Source organism: Protopterus annectens, chromosome 4.part1 (genome assembly GCF_019279795.1).
Source record: "Protopterus annectens isolate FY-2018-M chromosome 4.part1, PAN1.0, whole genome shotgun sequence".
NCBI lineage: Eukaryota > Metazoa > Chordata > Ceratodontiformes > Protopteridae > Protopterus > Protopterus annectens.
This window is the reverse complement of record NC_056734.1, coordinates 849,709,775-849,726,627: the sequence shown is the minus strand read 5'-3', so window position 1 is coordinate 849,726,627 and position 16,853 is coordinate 849,709,775. Positions and strand designations below refer to the sequence as shown.

The 16,853-nt window shown below is 42.7% G+C and overlaps 1 protein-coding gene across 1 annotated transcript in view; it reads right to left on the bottom strand.

The window, feature by feature from the left end:
* The window catches only part of CTC1 (CST telomere replication complex component 1), a 1,463,250-nt gene that overhangs the window by 1,003,121 nt on the left and 443,276 nt on the right, over positions 1-16,853 (bottom strand). The window contains exon 8 of the mRNA XM_044070869.1: positions 528-754. Coding sequence (XP_043926804.1) covers positions 528-754 — 227 coding nt within the window. The remainder of the gene's footprint in view (positions 1-527; positions 755-16,853) is intronic.

Here is a 16,853-nt window from a genome sequence, read left to right as displayed (position 1 = left end):
CATATTTGTGAATGCCTTTTAGGAAATGGGTCATGTTTAAAAAAGATCTTTCGACCAGTGTGCCAAACAACTGAAAGATGCATACATATCAACTGAAAGAAAAGCAAAGGGAAACAGACAGCCTTTCCACTGATACTTCACATTCAGTGATTCCTCTTCCATTGGCTCAGACACATACGTACACAAACACACTTATCCACTGTGCAATTTAACTCTGAAGTCCCATTTCTAAGAACAAAGTGAAGAAAGAATGGTTTCCACAAACAATTTATACAGACCATCCCTTTAAAGATTGGCAAAACAGCAAGCATGGGGTGAAGCAATGAAAAATCTGTGGAGCTGTTTGAGAAACAATCCAAACTCAATAGAAATATGCAAAGGATGAGCAGTGTCATTTTCCTGCCCTGACTTTTTCATTCCAAACTCTTAACTACATTTTTCACAGTTCAGAGACCATCAGCAAGACACTCTAGACTGGCATTAAATAACATTTCTATGAAGCATCATTTACCTTATTTCTTTCTTACCTGTTAGTAAGACTTTCCAGAATGTAAACTACCCACAGAAAATGTGGAAGATGCAGGTTGTACTTAAATAGCAGGTGGATTAGGAGATTTGAGTTGGTACTGAAATGTTGGTAGGCGCTGCTTTGGTTTGAAAATTCAGTCACCTTCCAAGAACTTTGCAAGCAACAACCTAGCATGATGGAAGGAAAGTATTCTGAAGGCTTCAGCAACAGGTGAACATCATGGAGCTAACAAAAGAAACAATAGGAAGAAGATCAAAAGGTGATTTTAAAATTCACAGTTTAACTTTTAGTTATGTACTTACCATAACTTTAGATGTATGGGATCCATCTCGCCTACATTCTCTACAGATGGGTTCGGAGCCGATCCTTGGCTCCGACTCGGCAGCTATACAATAGAATGCAGTCTCTTATTGGCTGAGTTACCTCGTATCCCAGGATGCACCAGTACTGCTTCCCCAGATCTTGTTTGTCCGCACACATGCACACACACATAGACTGTTGTTATAACATTGCCAGGTGTTTCAAGAGAGGAAGAAGTTGAATTCGGATCGTCCAGTCTCTTCTGGTCTGCAAGGCAGGGGGAAGGAGGGTGGGTTATTAGGAATGTAGGCGAGATGGATCCCATACATCTAAAGTTATGGTAAGTACATAACTAAAAGATGTAATGTGATCCTATCTCGCCTACATTCTCTACAGATAGGACAGCGTCCCTAGCACCTAATTCCTGGGTGGCTCACTGGAAAACGCTCCTGAGAACCGTGGAACCGAAGGAAGCTCGTCCCCTAGATGCCACATCCAATTTGTAATGAGAAATAAAGGTGTGTACAGAAGACCACGTAGCAGCCGCACAAATGTCACTAAAAGAGAGTTTGGAATGAAATGCTGCCGAAGTGGCCATAGCCCTGGTAGAATGAGCTTTCACTGGAACTATAAGCTCCTTATTTGAAATGAGATAAATATGACTGATACAGTCTCTGATCCACTTGGCAATAGTGACTTTCGTGACGGCTTTGCCCAATTTACTATCCGAAAAGGACACAAACAGTTGATCTGATTTTCGTGCTTGGTGTGTCCTATCCAAATAGAAATGTAATTGTCTGTGCACGTCTAAGCTGTGAAAGGTATATTCAGCTCTGTTTGAATACTTAGGGAAAAAAAACGGTAATTCCAGTGATTGTTGCAAACAAAAGTTAGAACAAACTTTTGGTATAAAGGATGGGTTTGGTCTAAGAGATGCTCTATCCTTGTGAAATACCAGGTATGGTGGTTTGACACATAGGGCTTGAAGTTCTGAAACTCACCTGGCTGATGTAATAGCAACTAGAAGAGCAGTCTTCCAAGAAAGAAATTTTAAGTCACAGGTTGCTGCCGGCTCAAAGGGAGATGAGGTTAATGCACCTAACACCACGTTAAGGTCCCACGGTGGTGCAGGATGAGATATAGGGGGCCGCAGAAGCCAAGTTCCTTTAATAAAAGCTTTGCACAACTTGTTGCTCATTAAAGGTGGTTCTACGCTCTCGTGAAAACTGGAAATAGCAGTCAACTGAACTTTGATGGTAGACACTGAACAACCTTGGTTGAACAGGGAAGCTAAAAACTTCAGAACCTCTGACACCGAGGCTGTCATAGGGTCTAATCCTCGAAGTTGGGCCCAAATAGCAAACCTCTTCCATTTATTGCTATACATCTTTTTAGTAGAAGTCTTGTGGGCCGAGGACAAAATATGCATGACTTCAGGGTCGAAAGAATGGCTCCCAACTATGATCGGAAGAGGAGTAGCCAAGCTGCTAACTTCAATGAATGGAGGGACTGATGGAGCTGTCCTGACTGATGCGTCAAGAGGTCCGGAACTTGGTCCAGGAACCAGGGACCCTCCAATGCATATTTGTGAAGAAAGGGGAACCAGACTTGACGAGGCCAGTATGGGGCGATTAGAATCACTTTGCTTTCCAAGCGAATCGCCTTCTGAATCACCTTGGGGAGAAGGGGAACCGGTGGAAAAGCGTATAGCAGACCGGGGCCAAGCTTGGACTAGAGCATCCTTGGGGATCTCCCGGAACTGGGGTGAGAGAGAAGAACTGCTGGCATTTCGCGTTGAGGGAGTTGTGAAAAGATCGCAACAAGGAGCTCCCCATCTCGTGAAAATCTGTGTTACCACTCTGTCGTTCAAGGACCACTCGTGAGGGGAGAGAATAGTTCTGCGCAGTCTGAGGGCTATCACGTTGGATCTCCCCAGAATGTGTGTTGCCACTAGGAACGCTTTGGTAGCAATCGCCCAATCCCATACCTTCATGGCCTCTCTGCAAAGGGGTAAGACCTGGTCCCTCCTTGCTTGTTTAAGTACCAGACTACCGACATGTTGTCGGACTGAATGGCAATCGCCCTGGGGAGGTGATCGTGCAGTGCTCGCAACGCTAAAAGCACCGCCTCATTTCCAGGATATTGATGTGGAGAAGACTCTCGCCGGTGTGCCACGTGCCTTGGACCGACCTGTCCAGATAATGTCCCCCACCCTGTCTGGGAGGCGTCCGTAGTCAACGTGGCCAAGGGAGTGGGGAACAAGGGTCGCCCTAGATTCAGGTTGGAGGAAAGAAGCCACCAATGAAGATCCTGTTTGCACGTCTCTGTGATCAATATGTGGTGACTGAGGGGAAGGTCTTGATAAGACCACTGGACTGATAGGAGCCACTGGAGTATCCTTATATGCAACCTTGCCAAGGGGACCAGAAGAATGGTGGCTGACATGGAACCCAACAGCTGCAGGACCATTCTCGCTGGAGCGCGACGTCTGAGGAGTAATGCCCGAACCCGAGACTACAGCGTTGCTATCCTTTCCGCAGGAAGATAGACTCACATCTGCCTTGAGTCTATTTCTGCACCAATAAACAGAATACGCTGCGATGGCAGCAATACGGATTTTGTCCAATTGAAGGTGATTCCTAAGGAGTTGCCTAGAGAGATAGTGGCTGCTAGAGTTTTCAAGAGTAGATGCCTGGAGGTGGCAGTTAGGAGCCAGTCATCTAGGTATGGAAACACCTGGAATCCTAGACTTCTCAGGTGAGCAGTCACCACCGCCAAACATTTGGTGAACACCCTGGGGGCTGTGGTGAGACCAAAGGACAGTGCATGGAACTGGAAATGACTGTCTCCCAGGCTGAAGTGCAAGTGTCTCCTCGACGCCTGATCTATCAGAATGTGATAATAGGCATCTTTGAGATCTATGGAGCACATCCAAACACCTTTCTCCAAAAGCGGGAGAATGGATTGCAAGGTGACCATCCGGAATTTGGACTTTTTCACTAATCGGTTTAACTTGCTGAGATCCAAAATGGGCCTCAAGTCCCCGGTCTTTTTTGGTACCAAAAAGAATCTTGAGTAAGTCCCTGATCCGGCCTGATCTGCGGGGACAGGTTGGATGACTCCTTTTTGAAGCAGCTTCGATATTTCGCTGGCTGCAAGATCCCGTTGACTGGGTGGCGGGTCCGGGATTCTTTGGGATGGTGGGGGGGGTTGAGAGAAGGGAATGGTGTAACCTCCGGCGATGATTCGGAGCACCCATTGGTCCTGAGTGATATTTTCCCAGGCCTTTAGGTGCCTCGAAAAGCGACCCCCGACTGGCTCCGGAGCTGCACAGTCGGGTACTCCTTCAGGGATGCTGGAAGGAGGAGGAGCCACGAAAGGACTCACGGTCTCCAGTGTTGCGGGGGCCTCCGCCGCCTCTGGGACTGTGTCTCCCTGAAAAATTTCCCCCTCCTCTGCCTCTAGAAGGGGAATCGCTCTGCTGCGACGAGTAAGGCTTTTGAGACTTACGGAACCACATTTTCCCTCCTCTTCGAGTCTTGGGATAAGGTCTGAAGGGAGTGGAAAACCGGGCCCCTACGGCAGTTAAAGTCTTACCCTCCTGTTCGCAGCGAGTCCTTTACCTTGGGTCCAAACAGTGAGGACCCCTCAAAGGGGGCGTCGGCAAAGGAAGACTTAAAGGCCTCCGCAAAGTGACACAGGCGTAGCCAGGCTTGTCTCCGTAGAGCAACACCTGTTCCCGCCGCTCTGCTCGCTCCTTCGGCTGCATAAGAAATGAGCCTCATGGACGAGTTGGATAACGAGGACAGGGTAGCCAACTGGGAGTTAACTGTCTGGGCCAACTGCTCAGGTAAGTTACCGGAGAGGGTATCTGAAAGCTCCTTGACCAGATCCCTCTGCAGTCTCGTGAAATGCATCAAGTAGTTCAGAGACCTTAATGTAAAGGTCGCTGAAGCAAGGGTACGCTTCCCGTACCGATCCATGCTCCTAGACTCCTTATTAGGAGGATGGACGGACGTTGAAGCCTCTGGAACATCTTGCTGGGTGGCAGATGCCACCACCAAGGCATCTACAGCCACACCTTTTGAAAGAAAGTCCTTATCGGGGGATCCGAAAGGAATTTATTGGGGCGAGCTGGCACCGGTTCAACAGAATCCGGGTGTTCTCACGCCCTTCGAGAGATCAAATCCAGAAGCTCATCGAAGGGCGGAGACACCCAGGAGGCGGAGGGCTGAGCCCCGAAGGCCTTGAGGAAAACTGACTCCTCAGCAGAAGGGGGTTTGGACTGCCAGTCACCTCGTTGCTTAAGGATCTCCAAGATGTCCGCAAAGGATACATCATCAGAGGACGACTTGGGGGACCCTTCCGCATCATCGAGGTCGGTATCCGAGGTGAGAGACTCATCAGGGGAGTCGACGTGCTTCCTCTTGCACTGTTTCTTCCTCGGAGGTTCCTCCGAAAGCGTTTCGGAGGGACCTCAAGGAAGAAGGGAACCCCCAATGGGGGTAACCTCAGGCCCAAGGGCTTCGCTGTCGTGAGACAGGGGGATTGCAAAGGAGCCAGTCTCCGTGCCAAGGGAAGGTGGTGGTGAGATGGTAGAAGTGGCCAGAGAGGATTTGGCCAAGGCACTCCTCGTGGCCTTGAAGGCGGGACCCCCAGAGTCCTGGGATGGTTCAACCCCCATGGCCACAACAGCAGTCGGAACTCCCGCAGCCGACGCACCGAGAGGGAGGCTCGGAACCGAAAGGATCGGTCCCGAAGCGTCCCCCCCGGGGCCGACAGAGGAGGTCCGCGTACCGAACCCCGACCCGAAGGGCGGGGTTGGAGTTAGGGCCGGAACCAACCCGACAACCTCCACCGGCTCCACCAACACTGACTCCAACGGCGCCTAAGCTGTTGGAGGAGGAACCAAGATAGCAGGATGGGAAATCGGCTCCGGAGCCGACTGGGCTGGAGCCGAGATCAATTCTGCAAAGACCGGAGACTGAAAAAGCCTTTGAAGCACCCTGTCTACATCCGAATCAGACATCCTCAACGATCGAGAAGAGACCGACCGGGTCCGAGTCGACTTCTCCGCTGGCTCCAAAAGACTGGGGGACCGGCTCCGTATGGGTTCGAGAAGTATCGGCGCCGAGGGAGATTCCACTACCACTGCAATTTCCCTCGGAGCCGATGGGGACTTCGGCACCGAAGGGGAAGAGTCTGAGCGGGCAACCCTCATCGGCTCCGAAGGCAGTGGAGCCGATGGAGATGACTCGCCTCTCGACGCCCGAGCTCTCGACTCCGAAGCCAGAGGAGTCGAGGCTGGAGACATCGAGGCAGACCGTTCCGCCCTCGGCTCCGAAGTCCGTGGAGCCGATGGAGAAGCCTGCCATGACTTTTTAGCTGCCGGATCCGACTGGCTGGTCGGAGCCGAAGATTTTTTCTTCCTCAAAGAAGAAGAAGAAGAAGATAGGGCTTCCTCAAAGGAAGGGGTAATAAGCCCTTTCAAAATTAATTTATTTTTCCTCTGTTGGAGGACGCGAGAGGAAAAAGCGTGGCAAACGCTACAGGATTCCTGGAGGTGCTTCGGGCCCAGACAATAGACACACAAAGAATGGTCGTCCGTAATGGACATTTTATAATTACATTTGGAACATTTTTTAAAACCTGATGGTCTATGTTCCTTCGACATGGCTATCTAATTTAAATACACTAAACTTAAAAAAAAAAACTACTCAAACGACAGCCTAGACTCTAACTAAAACGCCTAGGATAGGGCAAGGCCCCTCTAACTTAAACGGGATCGCTACCACAAAAAATACAATTTTACCACAAAAAACTTCAAATACGCAGTCACACAACAACAAGTAGCTGTTAAAACAGCTTTTGGGTAAGTTTTAGCACAAAACTAGACAGAAATAATCTGACTAAGAGGCACTTAGTTCAGCCAAGTCCGAGACCACGTCTATGCTTCAGAAGCGGCAAACGAGATCTGGGGAAGCAGTAGTGGTGCATCCTGGGATACGAGGTAACTCAGCCAATAAGAGACTGCGTTCTATTGCATAGCTGCTGAGTCGGAGCCGAGGATCGGCTCCAAACCCATCTGTAGAGAATGTAGGCGAGATAGGATCACATTACATCATTATTTAAATGAAAATCTGTATACAACTATGATTTTGCATGAAATGACCTTCTGTAATTATTTATCCAAAAAAGGCAACAGGGAAGCAAGGGTACACTCCCCAATTTATTCTTCTTAGCGCTTTCATCTCAAACAATGATAAGACTTCATCAGATAACAATAGATTAAGAAATCATCCTTAAATATATGTATACAATCACAAGACACCATTCTCTCCATTTTACATTTAAAGAAATAAACATAGAATTACAACACATCCTAAATAAAATCATAAAATATATATGTATGCACATAAAATTCTCTCTCTCTCTACATATATATATATATATATATATATATATATATATATATATATATATTTATAAAAATCCACTTTCAATCTAACATACATTATACGTATCTAATTGTGCTTTCACATTTAAAATATATCCAATGGATGCCATTTCATTCAACCCAGGCAGTCCTACTGCTTTAAACTCAAAATCCAGTACAATTCCTTTTTCTGAGGGCATAACTGCCATGACCACCCCTAGGGTTCATCCTCACTTGTTCAATTACTATAAATTTGAATTGATGTCCACAATATTCCAACATATGTCTAAATAAGGTATTTTGAGATGAAAGCGCTAAGAAGAATAAATTGGGGAGTATGTCCTTTCTTCATTTTCCTGGTGGAAGGTTTGTGTGAAGTCAGAAGAATCTCACGAACAGGACATGAAATATCAGGTAGCCTGGCAATCATCGGAAGTGGAGAAACCAAGCTGTGAGCTTGAGGCTGTGGATGTTGGGGTGAACCAGTCCCGGAGGGTGAGATAGCAAACCTTGGGATTAATATAGGATCCACAGGCTGTGAATCAGATGAGGCCATAGGAAAGGGAACCAGGCTTGATGGGGCTAATAAGGGGCAATAAGGATCACTTTGCTTCTCAACCTTCGAGCTTTCTGGAGGAATTTTGGATGAGGGGAAACGGGGGAAAGGCATACAGCAGACCCGGGGGCCAATCGTGCATCAGAGCATCCCCTGGTGACATCCCCTGAGGGGGGGGGTCAGGGCAAAGTAGCATCTGCATTTATTGTTTGGGGGAAGCAAACAGGTCACAGCAAGGCCTGCCCCAATGGCAGAAGATCTGATCCGCTATTATAGGACTGAGGGACCACTCGTGAGGCATCAGAATGTTCCTGCTCAGATTGTCCGCAATAAGGTTGGAACTCTCGGGAATGTGCGTTGCTATAAGAAAGTGGTTAGAAGCTATCGCCCAGTGCCAAATTCTCATGGCCTCCTGACACGGGGTAAGACGTGGTTCTGCCGTGTTTGTTGATGTACCAGATGACCGACATATTATTCGACTGAATTGCAACAGTCCCGGAAGGAAGGGATGTGCGGAACACTTGCAACACTAAAAGAACTGCCCTCAGTTCCAGGACATTTATGTGCAAACTGGTCTCCATGGGGAAACAGGTGCCTTGGACTGTCTTTCCCTGGAAATGCCCCCAAACCCTAGCAGGAAAGCACCCATGGTCACCGTGGCCCTGGGCTGGGAAGACAAAATGGTCGACACATAAGATTCGATTCTGGCTTCATCCACCAAAGCATTTCTTTCTTGCAAAGGTTTGTAGGGCATATCATGTGGTTGAGTGGGTGGGTTAAGAACAACTAGTGTGATGAAAGGAGCCACTGTACTAGTCTCATGTGCAACCACGACAGTGGAACTAAGGTAATGGTTGCTGCCATAGATCCCAATAGCTGTAGTACAAGGTGTGCTGGTACAAATGTCTGTGGGAGGAGGACTTGAATCTGGCTTCGTATTTTTGAATGCCTGTGAGGAGGAAGCGAAGCTTGACATGATGTTGTGTCGAAGATCGCTCCAATGAATTCCAGTGCTCTTGTTGGGGACATTTGAGATTTGTCCATGTTGATCGTGATACCTAAGCAAACAGCAAAGCCTTGAGTGTAAGACAGGCTGTGAATGATAAGATTCCTGGTCGTGGCGGTAAGGAGCCAATCATCTAAGTATGGAAACATCTGGAATCCTTGTAGTCGGAGATGAGCTACTACGACTGCCATACATTTGGTGAACACTCTGGGGGCTGTCGAGAGACCGAATGGCAGTACCTTGAACTGACAGTGATTGGCGCCCAGCTGGAAGCGGAGAAACCTCCAGGAGCGTTTGTCTATCTTTATGTGGCATTACATGTCCTGGAACTCTATAGAACACATCCAGCTGTCCTTCCCTAGAAAGGGGAGGATGGACTGTACCGTGACCATCCAGAATTTTTGAGGTTTTATAAATTTGTTTAGTAAGCGGAGAGCCAGGATTGGTCTTCAGTCCCCTGTCTTTTGTGGCACTAAAAAGAACCTTGAGTAAAACCCGGATCCTCACTGGTCTGGTGGGACTGGCTGGATGACTCTTTTTCTTAGCAGCTTTTCGGTTTTTAAGGCTGCTGCCTCCCTCTGACTGGGTGGAACATCGGGGATATATTTGACGGGTCTGGGAGTAAGATCGAATGGGATATGTAAGAGGTTTAAAGAAAATGTTTTCTTTGTATTGTATAATTTTGTATATTCTTAACTTGTTAAGTAGTAGTTAGCGGAGCTTTTCTCCTCGGGCCTCCACTGAAAATGGACATGTATCCAGTTGGGCTAGCCCGGTTAACAAATGTAAAATAAAAATATGGTAGCCTCTGGATATTATTCTCTGCACCTATGCATCCGTTACGAGTTGCCAGGCCTGTAGGCGTACAGCAAATCGACCCCCGACTGCTTCCAGAGGAAAGCAATCGGGCCGCTGTTCATTAGCGCAGGTAGAGTCGGCCGGAGAAGTAATCTCTAGTGCCCTGGTTGCATGGACCCACTCTGCCCCAAAAGGGGCATCTTCTGAATGAGATCCCCCCTCTGCCCCGGGGGGATTGTTCACCACTAGTGTTACGAAAAGATCCTTGGGACTTCTTGAACCACATTTTTCCTCCCCTCTGCTTCCTGGAATAGGATCTCTAGGGGGTGGAAAAATGTATGCCCACAGCAGACAAGGTCTTCCCATCCTTCTCACTACCTGATAGTGTGTCTCTTACTTTGGGACCAAAAAGGGAAGATTCATCAACAGGCGCACTGACAAAGGAAGATTTAAAGGGGTCTGCAAAATCACACAAACGCATCCAAGCATACAGTCTCCTGACGATGCCTGATGTGGCTGTTCGAGCTGCCTCCTCAGTGGTGTGAGATATCAAGCGCATTGCGGAGTGTGAGATGGATTCCAGGGTAGCGAGCTGAGAGGCAACAGTGTCACACACCTCATCAGGCAGTACCCCCACCAAAGAGGTAGACATTTCTAATAGTAGGTCACTTTGGAGGCGAGTAAAGTGTGCCAGATAGTTCAACAATCAAATGGCAAAGGTCGCTGAAGCGTAGGCCCACTTCCTCAGTCTATCCATAGCCCAAGACTCCCTGTTCGGGGAATGGACAGTGGATCTATCCTCTTCCAGTTCCCTCTTAGTGGCCGCCGCCATGACCATGGAATCAACTACTAGCTACTTGGACCAACTGGACTGGTCTTCGGGGGTGGATAAAATTTTGTCCGGCCTCCAGGGAACAGGTTCTATGTTGTCCAGGGCCTCCCAGGCACTCTGCACAATCAGCTTAACAAGCTCATCCACAGGAGCGGTCACCCAGGAAGTAGATGGCTGAGCACAGAATGCCTGCAAGGACACTGATCCCTCCGAAGAAGGGTTAGAAGACTTCCAGTATCCCCTCTGTCTGAGGATCTTGAGAATGTCTCCAAATGAGACGTCTTCTGGGGGAGACCCTTCTCCCTCATCACAATCTGTGTCCTCAGTGATGGATTGCTCAGGGGAATCGAGATGCTTTCTCATGCACCATTTCTTCCGGGGTAGCTCCGCAGTGGGATCTTCTGAGGAGGACACCGGAGAAAGGGTTCTCTTCAAGGAAAGGTCTTGTGGCTTCCGTGCTCAGGATCCCAGAGTAGGGGGTTGGGACAGCTGCATGCTAGGGGAGGGTTCTGGTGTTGATGCCAGTGGTGCTAACTGCGAGCCTGTTGACGCAAGTAACCTCTCCATCACCTGGAAAGCAGGCCCGCCCGAGGCGGGATAGGAGCACAGACCCGAGAAGGACAACCTCGGAACCGGGGTCACACCCTGCCCTGAGGAGCCCACCTCCAAGTGAGGAGCTCTGGGAGGACCGTTAGCTGCCGGTGGAGCCATGGCAAAAGATGGCGCCAGTGAAAAATAGGTGCCGAACTAGGAACCACAGTGCCAACAGCACAATCACTGCTCCGAGGGTGCGCCAGTTCCAGTGGAGCTGTTGCAACAAGAGTAATCGGTGCTGATAGGGGAACCTCTGCAGTCAGAGCAGAGACAGTATGCACCAGGGTGGTCATTGGTACCGAAGTCTCCTGGGCCTGGGAAGAGGCCGGAGGAGGAAATACTGGTGAATATGCCGTGAAAGCTTCCGTTCCAAAATGGAAGGAAGACCTAGCAGGGGTGGGCAATCCTCTAGCTGTCAAAAGCTGGTCCACAACCCTCACTACATCTTGTTCTGAAAGACTCCTGGTGGATCTGAAGGAAGCTGCCAAAGGAGAGTCAGGTCTCTCGAGAAAATGACTAAACTGTTGTCCCAAAAAGGGGTCATAAGTGGGAGAATATCTGGTTCTGGGAAGGTGTTCGACTTTTGGAACCGATGGTGTCATTGTCTGTGGAACCGTATAAGATATCGGCACCGTGGCTGGGGATGGTGCCGATGCGGGTATGGTAGTCGAAGCTGGTGTCAAAACCCAGTTCGGCACCGAGGAGGATGGTGCCAAAGCTGGTACAGTGATAGGAGTCAAAATTAGGCGATGGCACCGAGGGAGAAGACATGTAGCTTGGTGCCGAAGTGGTCTGCGCCAAAGGCGCAGGAGAAACTCGGTGTCGGCTCGGTTCCGAGGAGGAAAGAGATGAAGGAACCGAGTGACTCCTTTATGTTTTTCAGTCGTAGGAGGTGGTGAGACCTCCGTCCCAGAAAGAGTTTCCAAGAAGGGAGTTTTCATCATACCCTTCAAAATCAACTTGTTCTTATGCTCAGCCAAAGTCCAATTGCTGAAGCTGGAACAAATATCACGCGAATGACAAGATAAATACCAAAAAAAAAATAGAGAAGAGAGGGTTTTTTTTTGTTTTTCGTTTATAGAAACTATCAAAGGTAAAGGGTAGGATACAGAAAAAGTATATAAGTTTACAGACGAAAAGAAGATATATAGATTAAACTGGCTAAAAAGAGGTACTGATATAGATAATTACAAAAAACACTACACTTAGCTTGAGAGACAAGGCTTGGCACATCTGACGAGGAACATGACAAACGAGATCTGAAGAGACTATGAGAGGGGCATTATGGGTAGGTCTTAACTGAGAGTTTTTGGCTGGAGTGAGCTTGGTAACGGCCATGTTGGTTCCAAGGATGGAACCGAAGTCCTAACAGTAAGGAATGAATAAAGATTTACATTATCAGATGTTAATTTTCCCAAAACAAAGTTAAAATCTGAAGGAGGTGCCATGTGTTTTTTTTAAGAGGCCTGGTATGTAAATACTCCTTTCAAAAACATTTTAACATGGCAGTGCACTAAAAGGAGAGGATCCATGGGCAGACATGCTGAAATATCCAACAAATGAACCCTGACAGAAGAGTAAGATAGACCAGGGGATAATACCTCATACAAATATTGTAGAGCCAAAGAAATACTAGCCATAAAAGGGTCCATATGTTCTTGTCTTGGCAACAACTAGAAAATATTTTCCACTTGCTAATGAATCATTTCTTAGAAGCAGGGTTTCTTACCTCCTTTAATATCTGCGGGTCATCCTCTGAAAAGAGGTGCCTAAAAGGTATTAACACTATCACCCAGGCAGTTAACTGAAGTTGTTTCAAGCTAGAGTGTATCAAAAAACCACTGTCCTGAAGTTATTTCAACCACTGTCTTGTGTGAGCAGGTCTAGAATGAGAGGAAGCTTGGAAAAACTGCCCTTGGCCATTTCCAAACAAAAACAGAATCAGTGTTGCCTGAACCAAAACAGATGCACCAAAATGATCTTTGGATAATCCTCCTGAATTTTCAGAATAACTCTGTATATCAGTGAAAAGGGCAAAAAAGCATACAGGAACATTATTTTCCAAGAAAATGAGAATGCATCTGTTCTCGAAGCCTTCCTGTATGGAGTCCAGGAGCAGAGTTTCACCAGTTGATTGTTGTGAATGGAGACAAACAGATCTACATGAGGTGTTCCCCACAGCTGTATCAGCTCCTGGAAGACCCCCTGATTCAGGTTCCACTTGTGAGGGTCCTTCCTGGTCCTGCTCAACTTGTCTGCCACAAAATATTGCTCTGACAGAATGTAACACGCATGTAAAGTGAGACTGCACTGAAAAGCTATACCCATGGCTAATTTGCACAGAGAGCAAGATCAGATCCCCCAGCTGTTTGTGTAACACCTTACTGTGGTGTTGTCTGTAACCACTTCTTATGGTCCTGGGACCCATAGGTGATTAGAGAGTCGAGGGCCTTTATTGCTGCCAACATCTCTTTTACATTTGTATGTCCTGGTCTGTCTTTTTTGTTCCAAAGAGCTTGCACTTTTACTACCATAAATACCAACCCCAAGCAAATACCGAGTTATCTGTTATTACAGATTACACTAGAGATGGAAGGAAATATAGCAGACCTGGATTAATATCACAAATCCCAAAACAGGAATCTGAAATGTCAGAGTACGTTGTTGTTGTGACCCTATTGATTTTAGGGGATCAGGACAGTTTGACTCCAGATGATTTGTCCACCAATGCAATTGGATACACTTTCATATTAAAATTTACATTTATTGTATATGACAATAGTAACTCGAGAGTTTGAATATGGACTATCTCACCCCAATTAAATTTAATAACAGCTTTGTACAACTTAGTATTTTAATCAGGAATTTTATATAGGAAGTTAATATATTATTTAACATTTTCATATGCAAATATTAATTTTTAACATAGTATTTAATCTGCAAATATAATTAATGCGATTTTAACATGTTAATAAAATTAATCAGAATTTTAAACAGTAAGTTAACATATTTAACATTTTAAACATTAAAATCATAAGAATTTAACATTAATATTATTTTATATAGATCAAATGCAAATGTTTTAAACAATTATATGTGTGTGTATATATATATATATATATATATATATATACATAAATGTATATATATACATAAATGTATATATATATATACATATATATATATATACATATATATATATATATATATATACATATACATATATATATATACATACATATATATATATATATATATATATATATATATATATATATATATATATATATATATATATACATATATATATATATATATATATATATATATATATATATATATATATATATATATATATATATATATATATATATATATATATATATATATATATATATATATATATATATATATATATATATATATATATATATATATATATATATATATATATATATATATATATATATATATATATATATATATATATATATATATATATATATATATATATATATATATATATATATATATATATATATATATATATATATATATATATATATATATATATATATATATATATATATATATATATATATATATATATATATATATATATATATATATATATATATATATATATATATATATATATATATATATATATATATATATATATATATATATATATATATATATATATATATATATATATATATATATATATATATATATATATATATATATATATATATATATATATATATATATATATATATATATATATATATATATATATATATATATATATATATATATATATATATATATATATATATATATATATATATATATATATATATATATATATATATATATATATATATATATATATATATATATATATATATATATATATATATATATATAAATAAATAAATATATATATATATATATATATATATATATATATATATATATATACACACATATATATATATATATACATGTATATATATACATATATATATATATATATATATATATATATATATATATATATATATATATATATATATATATATATATATACATATACATATATATATATATATATATATATATATATATATATATATATATATACATATATATACACACACACACACACACATGCACACATTAAAGTTAGCCCATTAAGAAATTGTAAGAAACTCCATGTAGGTACTCTAAATTTGTGTGACTGGCACTGTCTCTTGTTAAGGTTATGTCTTTGTAGTTCTGTCATTTCCATGATTGAAACTAGCCTAACATTCACTTTTTCCTGCTCAAATTGTCCAAGACCAACAATATTTTTATTTTTGCCAATAGTGCCATGTTTTTAGTGTACTGTGGTGTATCTGTAGTTATTAATTGTTTTGCCTTTCTACGAAACAATACATCGTAGCTTGTACAGTGTAAATTAATGCAATCAATGAAATGAATGTTTTTTGTTTATGCAAGGTATTCCTGGATTTAAATTTTCAGTATATTTAAGTTTTGTCAGTCCCATGATTGAAATTAGCATAACTGAAGTTTTATTCGGTGTATTTCAAGTTTTAAAAATAATTAAGTTTAATTGTAAAAATTGACTGTAAACGCAAGCCTTTCTTATCTGAACTTTTTTCAATTTTATCTATTTAATTCTTATTAAAGGTGCTTTTATTTTTCAGTCGTGGTTCCAGTTTTTCTAGTTTGCTAACGTCAGTTCACTGTGATTGCACCACGTTAAAGATGACTACTGCCAGTAATACTTTCATCTCTCCTATACTGGTTATAAAAACACTATTCAATGTGGTACAGATCTAGCTATGAAACATGTTAACAGAGAGGTCAAAATGGCTGGGGACAAAATGTCCTGTACCCAATTTTAGGTACCACTGAATTTTTCTAATGGAATCTGGCTAGAGGAATCACAAAAATTATGGATGCCATGAATCCTAGTATCCTGAAAAATTCCTTTGTTGAGGCCCTAGACTGAATGGAAAAATAGAGAAATAGATCTAGATATAGATCTACTTTTTCTTGTGGAAGAAAAGCTCTTTGGGCTGAGGTATCTAGAAGACATTCCAGAACAACACTCCTGTGAGGAAGAATAAAGCAAAGCTTTTGGATGTTCTCCTGAAACCACAGTTTGTGAAGTAGTTCTCTCTCACGCAACTCAAAGATCCCTGACACTTTGAAAAAGAGTGCAAAGATAAGCAAGTCATCGAAATAAGTAAAAATATGAATACCTTGAAGAATGCCATAGGTTATTTCTAGAACTCGACACATTGTGAATACCCTGAAGCAGTAGATAACCAAAAGGATAACGCACAGAACTGAAACACATAAAACCTTAAGAATCTTTTGAACTATGGTGCTATAGGAATATAATAATAAGTATCCTCTAAATTAGAAAAAAAATTAAAAAAACTTAAATTGGGAATGAGTAGTAGCATGTCGTCTATTTAATTATATGTTGTCTTTTGTCTACCGGTAAAGCTGAACTAGGCACAAGTCTCATTTTCAGCAGAGGCCAAGGGAGAAAAGCTCCACATAAAATATATTTTTACAATGAACAATAAAATTTAAACATTTTAAGCATTACTTTATAGGTGGTAGTGAGACAAATAGTAAAGACATTTATCACACACTCTAGAAGTTATATTATTTTACAAAACCGAAAACTGGTTGCAGGAAGGAAGGCACCAAACACAAAATGTAAGAACAAGCAGTTTAATCCAAAATGAAGCGCTTTTCGTCACAGTAAATACTGTG